General features: G+C 39.4%; 1 protein-coding gene across 1 annotated transcript in view; it reads left to right on the top strand.

Annotated features, from left to right (window-relative positions):
* RAD18 (RAD18 E3 ubiquitin protein ligase) overlaps positions 1 to 18849 on the top strand; it is an 84718-nt gene that overhangs the window by 39262 nt on the left and 26607 nt on the right. The window contains exons 8-9 of the mRNA XM_019024543.3: positions 12113 to 12189; positions 13458 to 13518. Coding sequence (XP_018880088.1) covers positions 12113 to 12189; positions 13458 to 13518 — 138 coding nt within the window. The remainder of the gene's footprint in view (positions 1 to 12112; positions 12190 to 13457; positions 13519 to 18849) is intronic.

Raw genomic sequence — 18849 nt, 5'->3', positions numbered from 1 at the left:
ATAATCATGTGGTTTTTGTCATTGGTTCTGTTTATATGCTGGATTACATTTATTGATTTTCATATGTTGAACCAGCCTTGCATCCCAGGGATGAAGCCCACTTGATCATGTTGGATAAGCTTTTTGATGTGTTGCTGGATTCAGTTTGTCAGTATTTTATTGAGGATTTTTGCATCGATGTTCATTAGGGATATTGGTCTAAAATTTTGTTTTTTTGTTGTGTCTCTGCCAGGCTTTGGTATCAGGATGATGCTGGTCTCATAAAATGAGTTAGGGAGGATTCCCTTTTTTTCTATTGATTGGAATAGTTTCAGAAGGAATGGTACCAGCTCCTTCTTGTACCTCTGGTGGAATTCGGCTGTGAATCTGTCTGGTCCTGGACTTTTTTTGGTTAGTAGGCTATTAATTATTGCCTCAATTTCAGAGCCTGTTATTGGTTTATTCAGAGATTCAACTTCTTCCTGGTTTAGTCTTAGGAGGGTGTATGTGTTGAGGAATTTATCCATTTCTTCTAGATTTTCTAGTTTATTTGTGTAGAGGTGTTTATAGTATTCTCTGATGGTAATTTGTATTTCTGTGGGATCAGTGGTGATATCCCCTTTATCATTTTTTATTGCATCTATTTGATTCTTCTCTCTTTTCTTCTTTATTAGTCTTGCTAGTGGTCTATTAATTTTCTTGATTTTTTCAAAAAACCAGCTCCTGGATTCATTGATTTTTTGAAGGGTTTTTTGTGTCTCTATGTCCTTCAGTTCTGCTCTGATCTTAGTTATTTCTTGCCTTCTGCTAGCTTTTGAATGTGTTTGCTCTTGCTTCTCTAGTTCTTGTAATTGTGATGTTAGGATGTCAATTTTAGATCTTTCCTGCTTTCTCTTGTGGGCATTTAGTGCTATAAATTTCCCCCTACACACTGCTTTAAATGTGTCCCAGAGATTCTGGTATGTTGTGTCTTTGTTCTCATTGGTTTCAAAGAACATCTTTATTTCTGCCTTCATTTCGTTATGTACCCAGTAGTCATTCAGGAGCAGGTTGTTCAGTTTCCACGTAGTTGAGCGGTTTTGAGTGAGTTTCTTAATCCTGAGTTCTAGTTTGATTGCATTGTGGTCTGAGAGATAGTTTGTTATAATTTCTGTTCTTTTACATTTGCTGAAGAGTGCTTTACTTCCAACTATGGTCAATTTTGGAATAAGTGTGATGTGATGCTGAGAAGAATGTATATTCTGTTGATTTGGGGTGGAGAGTTCTGTAGATGTCTATTAGGTCTGCTTGGTGCAGAGCTGAGTTCAATTCCTGGATATCCTTGTTAACTTTCTGTCTCGTTGATCTGTCTAATGTTGACAGTGGGGTGTTAAAGTCTCCCATTATTATTGTATGGGAGTCTTATTCTCTTTGTAGGCCTCTAAGGACTTGCTTTATGAATCTGGGTGCTCTTGTATTGGGTGCATATATATTTAGGATAGTTAGCTCTTCTTGTTGAATTGATCCCTTTACCATTATGTAATGGCCTTCTTTGTGTCTTTTGATCTTTGTTGGTTTAAAGTCTGTTTTATCAGAGACTAGGATTGCAACCCCTGTCTTTTTTTGTTTTCCATTTGCTTGGTAGATCTTCCTCCATCCCTTTATTTTGAGCCTATGTGTGTCTCTGCATGTGAGATGAATTTCCTGAATACAGCACACTGATGGGTCTTGACTCTTTATCCAGTTTGCCAGTCTGTGTCTTTTAATTGGAGCATTTAGCCCGTTTACATTTAAAGTTAATATTATGTGTGAATTTGATCCTGTCATTATCATGTTAGCTGGTTATTTTGCTCGTTAGTTGATGCAGTTTCTTCCTAGCCTCGATGGTCTTTACAATTTGGCATGTTTTTGCAGTGGCTGGTACCAGTTGTTCCTTTCCATGTTTAGTGCTTCCTTCAGGAGCTCTTTTAGGGTAGGCCTGGTGGTAACAGAATCTTTCAGCATTTGCTTGTCTGTAAAGTATTTTATTTCTCCTTCACTTATGAAGCTTAGTTTGGTTGGATATGAAATTCTGGGTTGAAAATTCTTTTGTTTAAGAATGCTGAATATTGGCCCCCACTCTCTTCTGGCTTGTAAAGTTTCTGCCAAGAGATCCACTGTTAGTCTGATGGGCTTCCCTTTGTGGGTAACCCGACCTTTCTGTCTGGCTGCCCTTAACGTTTTTTCCTTCATTTCAACTTTGGTGAATCTGACAATTATGTGTCTTGGAGTTGCTCTTCTAGAGGAGTATCTTTGTGGCATTCTCTGTATTTCCTGAATTTGAATGTTGGCCTGCCTTGCTAGATTGGGGAAGTTCTCCTGGATAATATCCTGCAGAGTGTTTTCCAACTTGGTTCCATTCTCCCTGTCACTTTCAGGTACACCAATGAGACGTAGATTTGGTCTTTTCACATAGTCCCATATTTCTTGGAGGCTTTGCTCATTTCTTTTTATTCTTTTTTCTCTAAACTTCTCTTCTCGCTTCATTTCATTCATTTGATCTTCCATCACTGATACCCTTTCTTCCGATTGATCGAATCGGCTACTGAAGCTTGTGCATTTGTCACGCAGTTCTTGTGCCATGGTTTTCAGCTCCATCAGGTCATTTAAGGACTTCTCTGCATTGGTTATTCTAGTTAGCCATTCATCTAATCTTTTTTCAAGGTTCTTAACTTCTTTGCCATGGGTTCGATCTTCCTCCTTTAGCTTGGAGAAGTTTGATCATCTGAAGCCTTCTTCTCTCAGCTCATCAAAGTCATTCTCTGTCCAGCTGTGTTCTGTTGCTGGTGAGGAGCTGCATTCCTTTGGAGGAAGAGAGGTGCTCTGATTTTTAGAATTTTCAGCTTTTCTGCTGTTTTTTCCCCGTCTTTGTGGTTTTATCTACCTTTTTTTCTGTGATGATGGTGACGTACAGATGGGGTTTTGGCATGGATGACCTTTCTGTTTGTTAGTTTTCCTTCTAACAGTCAGGACCCTCAGCTGCAGGTCTGTTGGAGTTTGCCAGAGGTCCACTCCAGACCCTGTTTGCCTGGGTATCACCAGCGGAGGCTGCAGAACAGCAAATATTGGTGAACAGCAAATGTTGCTGCCTGATCGTTCCTCTGGAAGTTTTGTTTCAGATGGGTACCTGGCCATGTGAGGTGTCAGTCTGCCCCTACTGGGGGGTGCCTCCCAGTTAGGCTACTTGGGGTTCAGGGACCCACTTGAAGAGGCAGTCTGTCCATTCTCAGATCTAAAGCTGCATGCTGGAAGAACCACTGCTGTTTTCCAAGCTGTCAGACAGGGACATTTAAGCCTGCAGAGGTTTCTGCTGCCTTTTGTTTGGCTATGCCCTGCCCCCAGAGGTGGAGTCTACAGAGGCAGGCAGGCCTCCTTGAGCTGTGGTGGGCTCCACCCAGTTCAAGCTTCGCAGCCTCTAGCAATGGCAGGCACCCCTCCCCCAGCCTCGCTGCCACCTTGCAGTTTGATCTCAGACTGCTGTGCTAGCAATGAGCGAGGCTCTGTGGGCGTAGGACCCTCCGAGCCAGGCGCGGGATATAATCTCCTGGTGCGCTGTTTGCTAAGACTGTCAGAGAAGCGCAGTAGTAGGGTGGGAGTGACCCAATTTTCCAGGTGCCGTCTGTCACCCCTTTCCTTGGCTAGGAAAGGGAATTCCCTGACCCCTTGTGCTTCCCCGGTGAGGCGATGCCTCGCCCTGCTTCAGCTCACACCCGGTGCGCTGCACCCACTGTCCGAAAATCCCCAGTGAGATGAACCCGGTACCTCAGTTGGAAATGCAGAAATCATCCGTCTTCTGCGTCGCTCATGCTGAGAGCTGTAGACTGGAGCTGTTCCTATTCGGCCATCTTGGAACTGCCCCCGACTTTCATTCTTTGTACTATTTTTGTCATAGATTTTTCTTCTATGTATTTTAAACACTCTATAATACCTTGTTACTATTTTTGCTTTAAACTAAATAAAAATGGAAAAGATAAATAAAAAATGGAAATGGTCTGTGTTTACCTACACATTTACCATTTTCAGCATTCTTTGTTTCTTTGTGTAGATCTGGGTGTTCATCTGGTGTCATTTTCTTTTGCCTGAAAAAACTTCTTTTTTTCCTGGATTTCCACAGTGTTTGGACATTTCCTGAAAAACTTTATTTGTTCATTCTGTCTTGTTTTTTTTTTTTTTGTTTTTTTTTTTTTTTAAAGATGGGGTCTTGCTCTGTTGCCCAGGTTGGAGTGCAGTGGCGCAATGATAGTTCACGGCAGCCTCGGACTCCAGGAATCCTCCTGTGTCAGCCTGCCAGGTAGCTAGGACTACAAGCGCATGCCCAGCTAATTTTTGTTTGTTTGTTTTGTAGAGACAGGGTCTCACTATGTTGCCCAGGCTGATGTTGAACTCCTAGCCTCAAGAGATTCCCCTGCTTTAGCCCCCCAAAGTGCAGGGATTACAGGCATGAACCATTGTGCCTGGATTATTCAATATTTCTTGTAGTGCAGATGTGCTGTTGAGACAGATTCTCTCAGCTTCTGTTTGTCTGAAAAGGTCTTAATTTTGCATTCTTTTAAAAAACTTTTTATTTGGAAATTTATAGGAAAGTTGAAAGACTATCATACTGAATGCATAGACTGTACCCTTTGTACAGATCCACCTATTGTTAGCATTTTGCCTCATTTGCTTTATGAATTACTCTGTTTCTCTTTCTCTCTTTTTCTATGAATGTGTGTATGTGTCCATATAATTACACACATATTTTCTTCTTTAACTGTCTGAAAATAAGTTATATAGTGTTTACCCTTTACCCCTAAATATGTCCTTGTATTATTTCTTAAGAAAAAAAGATTCTCTTTTATTGCCACTCTAGTTAGTACTTGTAGTAGATTTAACTTTGTTATAATACTTTTATTCATCTATCCAGTTTTGTTAGTGGACCCAATAATAACCTTTGTAGATTTTTTTTCCTGCAGTACATGATCCAGTTTTGGATCACATATTGCATTTCATGGTAATATCTTTTCAATCTCTTTCAATCTAGAATAATTCCTCAGCCTTTCTTTGTTTATGACACTGGCCTTTTAAAAGAATACAGTCTTTGTTGTGTGTGTGTGTTTTTCAAGTAAAATGTTCTCATTCTGGCAGAAAATTCAGATTATGCCTTCCTGGCCAGAATACTATATAAGTGATGTTTTGTCTTCAGAATATTACATCTAGAGCCATTTGACATCTGTGTACCCCTCATTTGTGATATCAGGCTTGATCACCTGGCCAGTTTCTCTCTCGTTTATACTTTACATCCGCCAGTTTCTCTCTGGTTTATACTTTACATCCGCTGCCTTGCTACTAATAAGAAGTCTGCAGAGACACTTCAACACTATGTAGCTATTCTATACCTCATTAAGATTTCACCCCTATATTTAGCATCCTTTGGTAATTTTTCTCTAAACTATTCTTTTCTGTGATAGTTGCAAAATGCTGATTTTTCAACTTTAGCATTCATTTCACAGTTGCTGATTGATACTTGGCATGATTCTGAAAACAAGAGCCCTTCCCTCTGCCTTATTATTATTTTCTTTCTTTTTTTTTTTTTTTTTTTGAGATGGAGTCTCGCTCTGTCGTCCAGGTTGGAGTGCAGTGGCACGATCTCGGCTCACTGCAAGCTCCGCCTTCCAGGTTCACGCCATTCTCCTGCCTCAGCCTCCCGAGTAGCTGGGACTACAGGTGCATGCCACCATGCCCGGCTAATTTTTTGTATTTTTAGTAAAGATGGCGTTTCACCGTGTTAGCCAGGAAGGTCTCAATCTCCTGACCTCGTGATCTGCCTGCCTCGGCCTCCCAAAGTGCTGGGATTACAGGCGTGAGCCACCGCGCCTGGCCTGCCTTGTTATTTTCTTATTTGTCTCTTATGAATATGGATTCACAGATTTTTAACTCATTACTTCTCTTAATTATTTTTGTGTTTGTATTTTTCCACATTTGGCCAGGAGGAGTGTCTTCATTCTAATTCCTGTCCTCATGACATACCCCCATTATTTTCATTATCATCTTCTTATTTCTAACATAACAAGATATTGCAGGCTTTTCTTGCTCTTCCATGCCCCAGCCCTGAAATCAGCCATTTCTTTGAGGAGCGCTGGTCCTTTTTATTGGTGAAACCAAGATATGGCTACCAGCTATGCTCATTGCTACTTGGTGTCTTTGCTTCTATGCTATTTGAGCAGATGAAGCTGGGAAATATATGCATATATGTGCATATATATACATACGCACACGTGGATACATATATACATACACATGCATGTATGCATATGTATACATGTAAATCCATGTAAACTTACATGTTTCAAGGCTCTCAAAAGTATTTCATACAGTAGCAGTTTTGTTTTGTCTCCAGAGCATTAATTGCCTGTTGGATCATTTTTATGATGGTAGCTTTAAAATTCTTGTCAGATAATTCCAGCAACTGGGTTGTCTCAGGTATTGGCATCTTGTCTTTTTTCATTCGAGTCATGATTTTCCTGGTTCTTAATATGTCATGTTTTTTTTTTATTGTATTCTGAGTATTTTTTATATTCTAATGACATTCTAGGTTCTATTTAAATATTCTAATTTAGCAGGAAGTCATCTTGTTTAAGTTTAGCATGCAGATCCTGGCCTACTTTTGTAGGCTGTGGTTCTAATGATGATTTAGTTCCCAGATCCCTTGAAATGTTATTTTGGTCTACTTTATTTAATTGCTACCTAGAGACTGTTGTGAATACCTGATATTCCACACTGTGGTTCAATTTTCAAACCTTTTGGCATATTAATTGTTAACAATTTCACATGTTGGTCGGGGATGCCCTACACAGGCTGACGGAATTCTTTTCTCCAGTTTCCTTCTCTTCGATATTCTCTTCTCAGTTATTAGTTGAGAGGGTGCAGTTGTCAGCTGCCATCATTGGATGGGGTGTAGAAGTCTGAGCTCCTCACTAGGCTTCCACTGACACTGTTGCTATGGGAGGACATCCTGCACTAGGACCCCTTCCGCCTCTGGTTGATGGGTGGAAGTCCATGCTCCCCACTTGCTCTCTGATAATACTGCACAGGGCAGGGAGCATCAGCAGTGTTTTGCTTGGGTAGGTCAAGTATTATCAAGGTTTCTGGGTACCCTCTTTTTCAGTCCTTTGCTTAGAAAGAGTAGATTTTTCTTGAGGCTTTTTTGTCTGTTTCTCTTGATGGCTCTGGACTTCTCCAGAGCCTAGTCTATAAGATACAGAATACAAAGACACCCCAGGGTGACACACAGTGTCATTCCTCACATGCTGAGATCTTAGCCAGTCCATCTTCCTCTTTCTACTTTCCAGAGTTCTCTTATAGTTGTCTGTTATATATCAGGGTCTTTAGTTGTACTTAGCAGAGAAATGAGTCTAATCCATCTTGTTTGGAAGAAGAAATACTTTTTAATGTATTTTAAATTTCTGTTTTAGGGGCAAACACATTTAAGATTATGTCTTCTTGGTAAATTGACCCTTTTATCACGATATAATTTCCCTTTTTTTTTTTTTTTTTTTTTTGAGATGGAGTTTCACTCTTGTTGCCCAGGCTGGAGTGCAATGGCACCATCTCAGCTCACTACAACCTCCTCCTCCTGGATTCAAGTGATTCTCCTGCCTCAGCCTCCCAAGTAGTTGGGACTACAGGCATGAGCCACCATGCCCTGCTAATTTTTGTATTTTTAGTAGGGACGGGATTTCACCATGTTGGTCAGGCTGGTCTCGAACTCCTGACCTCAGGTGATCCACTCGCCTCGGCCTCCCAAAGTGCTGGGATTACAGGCATGAGCCACTGCGCCCGGCCCCTAATTTCACTCTTTATCCCTGATAACATTCATTGTTCTGGAGCCTATTGCACCTCATATTAATAAAGCTCCTCCAGGTTTCTTTTCATGACTGTTTACATGAGACATCTCTTTCCATACTTTTATTTTTAACCTATCTTTTTATTTAAAATGGGTTATTTTTGATAGTATATAGTTTGGTCTTGCTTTTTAATCCAATCTGACATCCTCTGTCTCTTAATTGGTGTTTTAAAACCCTTTCTTTAATGTAAATACTGGTGCAGTTGGCTTTGAATTTAATATCTTGCTGTTTTTTTCCTTTGTTCCGTCTCCTTTTTGTTGTCTTTTTTTGCTGTCTTTTGGATTGAGCATTTTTTATTATTATATTTTATTTCTATTATTGTCTTATTACTTTACCTCTTTTTCAAAAAATTTTAGTGTTCTCTCTAGGGTTTGCAGTGTACATCTTTCATTAGTTACAGTCAAGTAATTATACAGCCTCACTTGTAAGAAACTTTTAACAGCATACTCCCAACTCCTAATTCTTTGTGCTGTTATTGTCATTAATTCCTTTTACATATACTGTTAAACGATTGCGTTGCTATTGTTTGTCCATTAAACAGTTATCTTTTAGAGTAGTTAAAAATGAGAAAAAAGTATATTTTATACTTATCTTCATGTTTACCATTTTCACTTCTTCTTAGGTAAGTTTCTCTCTGGTTCTTCTACTTGAAGAACTTGTTTTAATACTTTTTGTAATGGAGGGCTGCTAATAATACTTTCTCTCAGCTTATGATTTCCTCAGAAAGTTTTTGTCTTTCACTTTTGAAAGATATTTTTATTAGAATTCTGGATTGGCAGGCTTTTTTCTAATGCTTTAGAGATGTCACTCTATTGTTATCTGACTTGAATAATTTCTGATGAGAAGTGTAATGTAATTCTTGATTTTTCTTTATATAATGTATCTTTTTCCTCTGATGGCCACATGATTTTCTCTTTGTGTCTGTATGCATGTTGTTGTCATTTTGGGTTTGTTTTTATATCTGTGTTGCTTGATCTTTGAGATTCTTGCATTTGTGGTTTGGTGTCTTTCTTATATTTGGCAAATTCTAGACATTAGTTCTTCAACGATTTCTTCTCCTCCCTTTTTTCTTCTTCTGTGATTTCTATTTTGTGTATATTTCTTGATATTGTCCCGTAGCTCTTAGAGGCTCTGTTCTGTTACAATTTTTTTTCTTTTTCCTTTTCTTCTCTCTCTGTGTTTCAGATTGGATAATACCAATCCAGTTTTAGGTTCACTGATTCTTTCCTTAGCTGAGTCAAGTTATCTGTTACTGTGTTGGTTTTATGTGTCTATATCTATATATCTAACATTTCTATTTTATTCTTTCTAAAAAAAAGTATTTCCATTGAAGTAATTTCTACAGAAATGCCCCATCTGTTCATGTATGTTGTTCATCTTTTCTACTAGATCCTTTGTCATCTTAATCATAATTTGCTGCTTTTTCATGTTTAAGTTTTGATTGAAAGCCAGACAGTGTAGGTAAGAGTCTGAGGTGCCAGACTTTTTTTTAAAATGTACCTATATATCACTCACAACTTAGGTTTTCCCTATGAGCCTGTGCCTCAGAGAGGGTCTCTCTCCATGTTCATTTCTCTCCTAGAAGTAGATTGCTGTTATGTATCACTTAGATCATGCTAGGTTTGTGGCAGGTAGAAAAGGAGGGTTCTCTGTTACTCTGATTTAGCTTCAGTCTTAGGCAGGTCTTTCAATCCTGCATCTCAGAGGTGGGGCTTTTTCAGCGATCCTGCCCTTCTCTCACTGCCAGGGGCAGGGGTCCTCTATGGGTCAGGGCCCAGAATGGTTTCCTGATCCTCCTGAAGGGTAGAGGGGGTTTTTTTGTTTGTTTTTGTTTACTTCCCTCAGCAACCGATGCTCTGGGGATAACATTTTTGCTGACCTTTCGTCAGTGGCTTAATGCTTTTTTTCTTCGGGGATAAAGATGTGATTGGGGCTTCATGTCCATCCTGCAGTGGGGGTGGTTCTCTTTTGCCAGGATTGGATCTGGAGGAAGATCTTTTCTAATTTCCTGCCCTTCCCCAGTGAGCTACAGAGAGACTGAGGACTCTTGTGAGTGCCCACTGAGGTCTGTAGAAAATAGCCTGCAAGGCCAGGTGTGGTGGCTCACGCCTGTAATCCCAGCACTTTGGGAGGCCGAGGCGGGTGGATCATGAGGTCAGGAGATTGCGACCATCCTGGCTAACATGGTGAAACCCTGTCTCTACTAAAAATACAAAAAATTAGCTGAGCGTGGGTAGTCCCAGCTACTCGGGAGGCTGAGGCAGGAGAATGGCCTGAACCCGGAAGGCAGAGCTTTCAGTGAGCTGAGATCGCGCCACTGCACTCCATCCTGGGTGACAGAGCGAGACTCTGTCTCAAAAAAAAAAAAAAGGAAAATAGCCTGCAAATGGATGTGATGCCCGCTGTGTCCAAGCCACCCAGGATTTTTATATTTTCATGGTAGCTCACCCTTGGTCTTTTGCAGTTCATCAAAAAGTTTAGCTGAGATCTTACCCAGAGATAGGGTGGTACCAATTTTTCTCCGGTGTACTGTCCTATGTCAACCAGTGCTCATGATCCCTCTCTCTTCTAAGGCACTCATCTTTGTTTAGGTTTCAGGCTAGTTGATTGCCCTCTTACTTTAGCTCTGATGGATTCAAGGAAAATTATAGTTTTATAAGTTATCCAGCTTTTTCTCATCATTAGGGTGAGAGTGACAGTATTTATAGCTCTCTACAACCTAAACAGCATCAGAAATCTCCCTGAAGAAGATTTAAGCCACTAAATTCTACCCAATCCTAATATAGTTTTCTTTTTTTTTTGAGATGGAGTCTCGCTTTGTCGCCGGGCTGGAGTGCGGTGGTGCCATCTCAGTTCACTGCAAGCGCCGCCTCCGGGTTCACACCATTCTCCTGTCTCAGCCTCCCAGGTAGCTGGGACTATAGGTGCCCACCACCATGCCCGGCTAATTTTTTTTTTAATTTTTTTTATTTTTAGTGGAGACGGGGTTTCACCGTGTTAGCCAGGATGGTCTCGATCTCCTGACCTCGTGATCCACCCGCTTCGGTCTCTCAAAGTGCTGGGATTACAGGCGTGAGCCACTGCGCCTGGCCTAGTTTTCTTAATATCTTAGAAGAGGACATGCCAGATGTTCTCTATCTTTAGTGATACTTGTATTAATGGATTGGATAGAATGCAAATGGTCCCTGTGTTTTTCATGTTATTCCATGACTCAGTTTGGAAAGGAGAGAACCACTAGCTGGTCATGTTCACAGAGAGATTGTTTACATTGTTTCTACTGATTTTACAATATCGAGGAGGCAAAAGGTACCTCTCAGTGCTCAGAAAACATAAACTTTGTATTGAGACAGTTGCATTCTTAAATGATCCTCATAAGGTCTGTGGTTTAAAAAAAATAAAACTTTAATGGGGATTATTTCAAGCATACACAGAAATAGAGAAAAGAGTTTACTGATTTCCCCGTATGCCTACTACCCAGCTTAAACAATTATCACACCGTCTTAATGTTGTTTTATCTACCATTTACACCCCTTTTTCTTCCATGGATTATTTTGAAGCAAATTCCAGCTATAATTTTTAAGTATAAATGAGGGTTAGGGATTGTAGATTTTTATTTCCTACCATATGCATTTCAGTTTTAATGTATTGACTTTGGATGCAGAAAGATAGCATTTGCAAATTCTGTGCTGTTTGCATTCAAAGGCATTTAATGTTTGACAGGGTGTATTCCAGATCTCTTTTATGTATGTAATTGGATTGGTAACATACCTACAGACAAAGGTTCTGGAGGCAAGGACATTTTTCCTGGTATTTGTAGACCTTTTTCTCTCCTTGAACAGTAGCCTGTTGTACTGCATTTAGTACATTGGAATTTGAGCAGACATCCCCTAATAATTGAACTCACACTAAAAAATTTATTTTCATATTTCATTGAGACTTCTGTTTAGACCTGTATATTCAAAGGAGAAAGCAAAATGACTTGACTTGACTCTTGTGGTTATACGTTGAACAGCATGTGCATGTGTAAGAGTTCAGTGTTTTAACTCCGTGTTATTTTTTTAACCTTTTGTTTTGAAATGGTAATTGATTCACAGAAAAATTGTAAAAATAGATCAGGGAGTTCACATATACTCATCACCCATCTTCTTCTAATGTTAACAACTTAAATAATTATTGTACAGTGATTAAAAAAACATGTAATTAACCTAGTGGTTATTTTCTTATTTTAACAGCTGCTGAAATAGTTCAAGAAATCGAAAATATGGAGAAGACTAGGATGCGTCTTGAAGCTAGTAAACTCAATGAAAGTGTATGTTAATGGGCTATTTCAGTATATGGATAGAAATGAAGAAAGTTTAATACCCTACAAAAATTAAAGCAAGCCATTATTAAATTTGTTCATTTACTAATACATTTCCACTTAGTGTATTATGATTTACTTGCAACTCATTTTAGGACAATATTTGATTGTACTTAGCAGTCTTCTAGCACAAAATGCAATCCAAAGTAGAGTTTGTTCATGAGCTAGAGTTCTATAGAAAATGCCTGTGCCTGTGCATCAGGCAGCTTTGATATTGGTCCTTTCTCTGCTGGTTGTGTTTGATAAGCTACCTCTAAGGACCTCTAAGCTACTGCTAGGGACCTCTATGATCCCTTTTTAGCTATGGCATTCTGCAATTCTATGATTATACTTATGGAAATGTTAAGTAATTATAAGAGGATAAATTAAGTAATTTGAGGATGGAATATTCTCTTGAGCTTTGGAGAGAATCAGAGACCTAAAATTCTTCACTGTTGCCTTCCACTAGCTTGATGCCCCAAACTTGAAGACAGGATACCAGTGAAGAAAATAGTCATTGTGTCCTGTGACACTGGAGGAAGTGTTTTGGTCTCTTCCAAGTAGACTTTTTTTTCTGGGCCATTTGTAGTGTGTTTGTAAGGAGAAAGCAATGGTTACCTTAAGAAAGTAAGTTTGTAACCAAATAAGTAGGAAAAAAATGGGATTTACATTGACCCTATTATTACCTGTTTGCTAACTGTAAGATGGGAACTGTAGTGAATCATGGAAGTAGATTTCTGATCTTTTAAGTCTGAGGTTTAAAAAGTGGACCTAGAGGTTTAACTTACTGTATTTTGTATTATTGCATTTTCTATACGTACTACTTTTCTATAATGACCTGGAGAAGTTAGATTGGAAAGGAGAGAAGGCAGACAAGAAGATCAGCCTTACTGATAGTCAGCTAAGTGTCGTTAGTCTTCTGGTTTCAAATATTGCCTGTTGTATGAATGAATGTGGAATATTAAATATTGAAAATAGAAAATTCATTATTTTGTTAATATATAATTGAATCATGTTGCATTTTCTACTGATGAGAAAAAATAATGAGTAAAATGTATACCATTTCTGGTATTTAAGGGAAGTACATAGGAGTGATTCTTCCTAGGTCTATATAAAACAGATGAGAGATCATTTTCCTCTATTTTAAACACTCACATTTGAGATTTGAAAGTTTGTAATATTTTCCTTTTTGTCATTTTGGGGAGCTTTTTATTAAGATCTTTTTTTGATTATTTTAGGTAATGGTTTTTACAAAGGACCAAACAGAAAAGGAAATAGATGAAATCCACAGCAAATATCGTAAGTTGCACGACTTTATTTAATTTGTAAAGAGCTTCAGTTGTTGTTTTTCATCTTAAGTAATTTTTCAGAATGATGTTTTATATTAAGGTTCAATTCAAACTTTTGTTAACATTACTTAAGAGATTGAGTTTTAATTGGGTGTTTACTGAGTGACTTTTTTTGTATTTTATATGCCTGCTTTTTGATTTTTATGACTAGCATTCTACTTTGAGCTTATCACTAAGCACTTTGCAAATATTAATTAGCTGCTCTCAAAGCATTTCTGTGAAAAGAAGCTGGGATTAAAATGGAAACATTCGGGACTCTATCCTGTCCTCAGGCCACTCAGTAACAATACTTCTGTGTAGGATTTCAATGCTTTTATAGCTTGCAAATTTGTGCCAAAAATAGTTTTCATTTTATTGCTTGTTAGCAACCTCCCAACTTTATCACTTCCTTTTCCTTAAATGGTCTTCGTGTATATCTTTCCCAGGGCTAACACGTTACTGTTTTGTCAGATAGCTGTTATTCTTTGTGTGGTGGTTGGATTTTAGTTTAAATTTAAGTGCCTGACAAACAGTAGATAGTTAATAGATGTTCATTGAATCAGTATTCCCAGGCATGATATGTTTTAATTGAGGTAAGATAATTTTTTTCTCTCTTCATTTCTTAAACTCTGAAGGGCCAGGTTCTGTAGTGATGTATTGTGGGAGGGAGGATGAAGCATACCTGCACTGGATGTAGATGTGATTGCCTGTGACTTGCTAGAGTAGGAAAAGGACCCTAGAGGAGTCTTGGATTATGGACTGAACAACAAAAGTCACCATTATTCTGTTGCTAGACAGATAAGTATGATGTGAACCTCTTTGATCAACTTGTAGGATGTCAGAGTGATTTTTCTTTAGAAAGGAGAACAAAAGAGAATATCAAATGATCAGTGAATTGGCCTGGAAAAATAAGGATCACTAAGGCCTGTGAAAATAAGGAAACCAGAAAACTTGCATTGGGAGAAAGTAATTTAAATAACTGAAAGGGTGGTATCTAATAATTCTCCCATATTAAGAAAAATCTGGACTATATTCAGTCAAGTAAATATTCATTGCCCACCATTTAGATATCTAAAAAGTGTAACTTTACTAAATAGGTGGTATTAAATTAATTTATTTAGCCTTAAAATAAACCTCAAAAGTCAAGTCCTTCACAAAGCTTAGATGCTTAGCCTTTTAGTTTATTCATACATTTTGATTTAGTGTCAGGTTCTAACTATACTATTGATACATCTTCATCTTTAAACATTTTATTAATGTTTTACATGTAGTTTTTAAAAAATCATTTACTTTTTATGAGGCTTATCATATAAAAGAGCAGTCTCTTTCATCCTCCAACAACCTGCCTCTATTCCCATTCCCTAGAGGTAACAACTATCAAGCCATTTGGTGCCACTTTTGGTAATTACCTTACAATTTATAAAAAAGTATTTTTTCTGCTACTTCTTGAAGTTTTTCAATTTCACATTAACTATTGATGTGCTAATATGAAAGATGGAGATTTAGCTCATTTATATATCCTGAGCCCTACCTTTGCTTCCCTTCCGTCCTTTAAATATTATGTCATAAGGTTTTGTAAGATCAGTATTTAGTTAGATACATTGTTTATGGCTCAAGCCAGACAATTTGCATAAGATGGTTATAATTCCTTTCATCAAAACATTCTGTTCTTTTTTTTTTTTTTTGAGATGGAGCCTCGCTCTGTCCAGGAGTGCAGTGGCGCTATCTTGGCTCACTGCAAGCTCTGCCTCCTGGGTTCACGCCATTCTCCTGCCTCAGCCTCCTGAGTAGCTGGCGCCTCCTGAGTACAGGTGCCTGCCACCACGCCTGGCTAATTTTTTGTATTTTTAGTAGAGACGGGGTTTCACCGTGTTAGCCAGGATGGTCTCGATCTCCTGACCTCGTGATCCGCCCGCCTCAGCCTCCCAAAGTGCTGGGATTACAGGCATGAGCCACTGCGCTCAGCCTTGTTTTTCTTATAACTAATAATTCTCTTTTGTTTGTTTAACTATTTACCTAGTACTAATATATCTCTAAACCTTCCAACAGAAGTGTAAATCACTTTCCAATGCATTTACACACATTTATTATAACTCATTATTTTCTCAAGAACGTCTCTCCTAGGGCCACCCCTAGCCTCTGTTGTCCTGTTCCAGTCTACTGTGCTTGTCCTTTTTGCCTTCTGTTAATACATGGCTGCTCTTCTGGAATTTCTTGTCACCAACTTTCTGGGAATTCTGCTTTCCTCCTTCCTGTGTTGGTTCACTTCTTCCAAGTTCCAAGTCTCCCTCTTCTCTTGCCTTGTTTTGGTAGAATACATTTGCCAGGAAACTTCCTGAGAAAGGGTGTATGCAAGCTTGTCTAAACTGCGGCCCGTGGGCCGCATGTGGCCCAGGATGGCCTTTGAATGCAGCCCAAAACGAATTTGTAAACTTTATTAAACATTACGATAATTTTTTTTCTCTCATCAGCTATTGTTAGTGTTAGTGTATTATATGTGTGGCCCCAGACAATTCTTCTTCCAGTGTGGCCCAGGGAAGCCAAAAGATTGGACACCCCTGGTATAGAGGAATTTCTTGAGATATATAACATTCCATACGTAACAGGAAATAACCCCTTTATTATTGATTGATAATTTGGCTGTTTGTAGAACTTTAGGTTAAAAAGATACTTTTCTCCAAATTTTCAAAGGTATTCTTCCACTGTTTTCTACTTTCCGTCACTGTTGCTAATAACTAGCTTGCCATTCTGATTCTTTATCTTTCATTTGTTACTTTTTTTTTTTGATCTGCCCATGTTCAGTTCACCATCAAGTTCTGTCAGTCTCTATCTTCTAAATATCCCCCGAGTCCATACACTTCTTATGTATCACTTTGCTTTCTAATCATCCCCCATCTACTCTTGCCCCTTCCTAATACTCAGAAGCCAAAACTGTCTTCCAAAACTGCTGAGTCTTCACATCATGCCATTTCTGCCTTGCTGCCCCCCGCCATTGTAAAGAACTCTTCAGTGGGCTTTCGATTTCTCTTAAGCTACAGTTTGTAAAGTCTGTTATTTCCTGTATCTGGACCTGCCTACCTCTCTAGCCTTGCCTCTTCTCCTCCCCTTACTCCTTGTATTCCAATCACTCTGGTTATCTTTTACCTACTTTACCAAGTCCTTCACTGTTTTAGGGCATTTGTTACCCTCGTCTCTCTTTGTCTGGAACTATCTCTTTCTCTAATTGCCTCTGACCCCCCTATCTATACTCCCCACTCTCAACCAGCTCAACTGTAGTTTCCCTGGGAAACCCATTGTGATCTCTCGGACAAGGTAAGATTTTCTTTCTATGTGCACTTACATTATCTTGTGTTTTTTCATAGTACTATTCCATTCATTCAGCCATCACAAGTTTGTCAAATACTTAGCACGTGCCAGGCACTGTGCTCGGAGCTGGGGATACAGGAGTGAACAAGACAGACAAGAAGCCTACTCTGTTGGAGTTTATATCTTTCTAGTATTTTAGGAAGTGATAAGTGAAAAAATAAAGCAAGGAAGAGTATAAGAAAAGTTTAATTTTTTGATAAAATGGTCATAATCATTATTTATTGTGCAATTAATTAGTTTCTTATTTCTAATTAATTTCTAATTATGTGTTTTTATTAGTGTGCTAGGGCTGCCAAAACAAAATACTGCATGCAGACCACATGGCTTAAATAACAAATTTATTGTCTTGTGGTTCTGGAAGCTAGAAGTCCAAGATCAAGGTGTCAGCAGGGTTCTGGAGGCTAGAAGTCTAAGATCAAGGTGTCCCGAGCTTCTCAGGGCCATGCAGGAAGGATCTGTTCTAGGTCTCTCTTCTTGGCTATAGATAGCCATCTTCTCCCTATGTCTCTTGACATCATCTTCCCTCTATGTTGTCTCTGTGTCCAAATTTCCCCCTTTTATAAACATATCAGTCATATTGGATTAGGGCTCATCCTAATGACCTCAGGGGTGGCTCCTCTGTCATTTCCCTATTATAAGCAGAGTCCTGAGGTAGGAAAAAAAACTATCTCGCTTAGAAAAGAAAAAAAAAAGCTTAAAGTGAATAGTGGGGGGTTGGGGGCCTGGGGGAAGAGCCTCTTGCTCTCTGGAAATGGGTTCCTTTAATCACTCTATGTCTACCTCAGTTCAGATCAGCTAGACCTCCACGAAGGGAAACAGAACCAACATTCCTTTAACCCAAAGGAAAGAGAGAGGTGGCAGGGTCTTGGAAAAGAGATGGATCCAACAATTCCACATTTTAACTCACCTTTTGTCGTATCCTGGATGAGCCCCCATATTATGGGATAGTTCCCTGGACCTTGACCCCCTTTGTGGGTGGGAACTGGAGTAGATCCTTTCACTCAGCGCACTGCTGGCCACTCCTTGCAAGAGGGAACGAATGCTGGAACCAGCCGAATGCTCCTCTCTGGTGGGAGCAGGCTCTGTGCAGGCCCCGTAGCAGTGTCCTAGCCCCTGCCCTTTCAGCATGTGGGTTCTTGTCCAGCGTCTTAAAAAAATGAGGTTGCACAAACGGATTAGTGGGTAGTGTATGTGGAGGATTTTATTGGGTGATGGCTGGCAGCAGATGGGAGTTGGAAAGGGGATGATGCGGGAAGAAGGTGATCTTTCCCTGAAGCTGCACCATCTGAAGTTAGCTGCATCTGTCCGTAGTCTCTGATGCTCAGCTGCTTGTATCCCCGACGCTCAGCAGCTTGCATCCCTGACCACTTGCATCAGCCGCTTGTGTTGCTCTGCCAGCTGAAGTGTTTTTATGGGCAAAGGATAGGGGCATGGCAGACCAAAAAGGCAATATTTGGGCGGTGAGATGGGGTCAGCTGTTTTCACTTTGGGCCAAGGTCCCAGGTTGAGGGTGGAGTTTAGCCAGGAGCCCAGCCATTCTGTATCTCAAGGACACCAAAGAGCCTTTGTTTATGTGGGTCATATCTATTGATATGTATCACATTATCAATTAAAACTTAGAGGGTGTCTGTTTCCAGCCATGGAATAACTTCATTTACTCTCCTACCTAAAACAAGCAAAATGAATGTACAAAACATATGAAATAGCAATTTTCAAGATACTGGCCATTGGGCACCAAAGGACAGGGATCCTTGAGAGGTAAGCAGAAAATGCAATGAGCCTTATAATACAGTTTCCTGGCTGTAGTATGGGCAAGTGGGTATTCCTGGCAAAGCCTGGAGACTCTAAGTTAAGGAGAAAGAGCTGAGAGATCAGAGGAACCAAAGGAGTTAGAGTTTGCAGGACACAGTACTGGAAGGAGAAACCCAGTGATCTG

This window comes from Gorilla gorilla, chromosome 2 (assembly GCF_029281585.2).
Source record: "Gorilla gorilla gorilla isolate KB3781 chromosome 2, NHGRI_mGorGor1-v2.1_pri, whole genome shotgun sequence".
Classification (NCBI taxonomy): domain Eukaryota; kingdom Metazoa; phylum Chordata; class Mammalia; order Primates; family Hominidae; genus Gorilla; species Gorilla gorilla.
The sequence above is the reverse complement of the archived record's forward strand: the minus strand, read 5'-3'. Positions and strand labels throughout refer to the sequence as shown.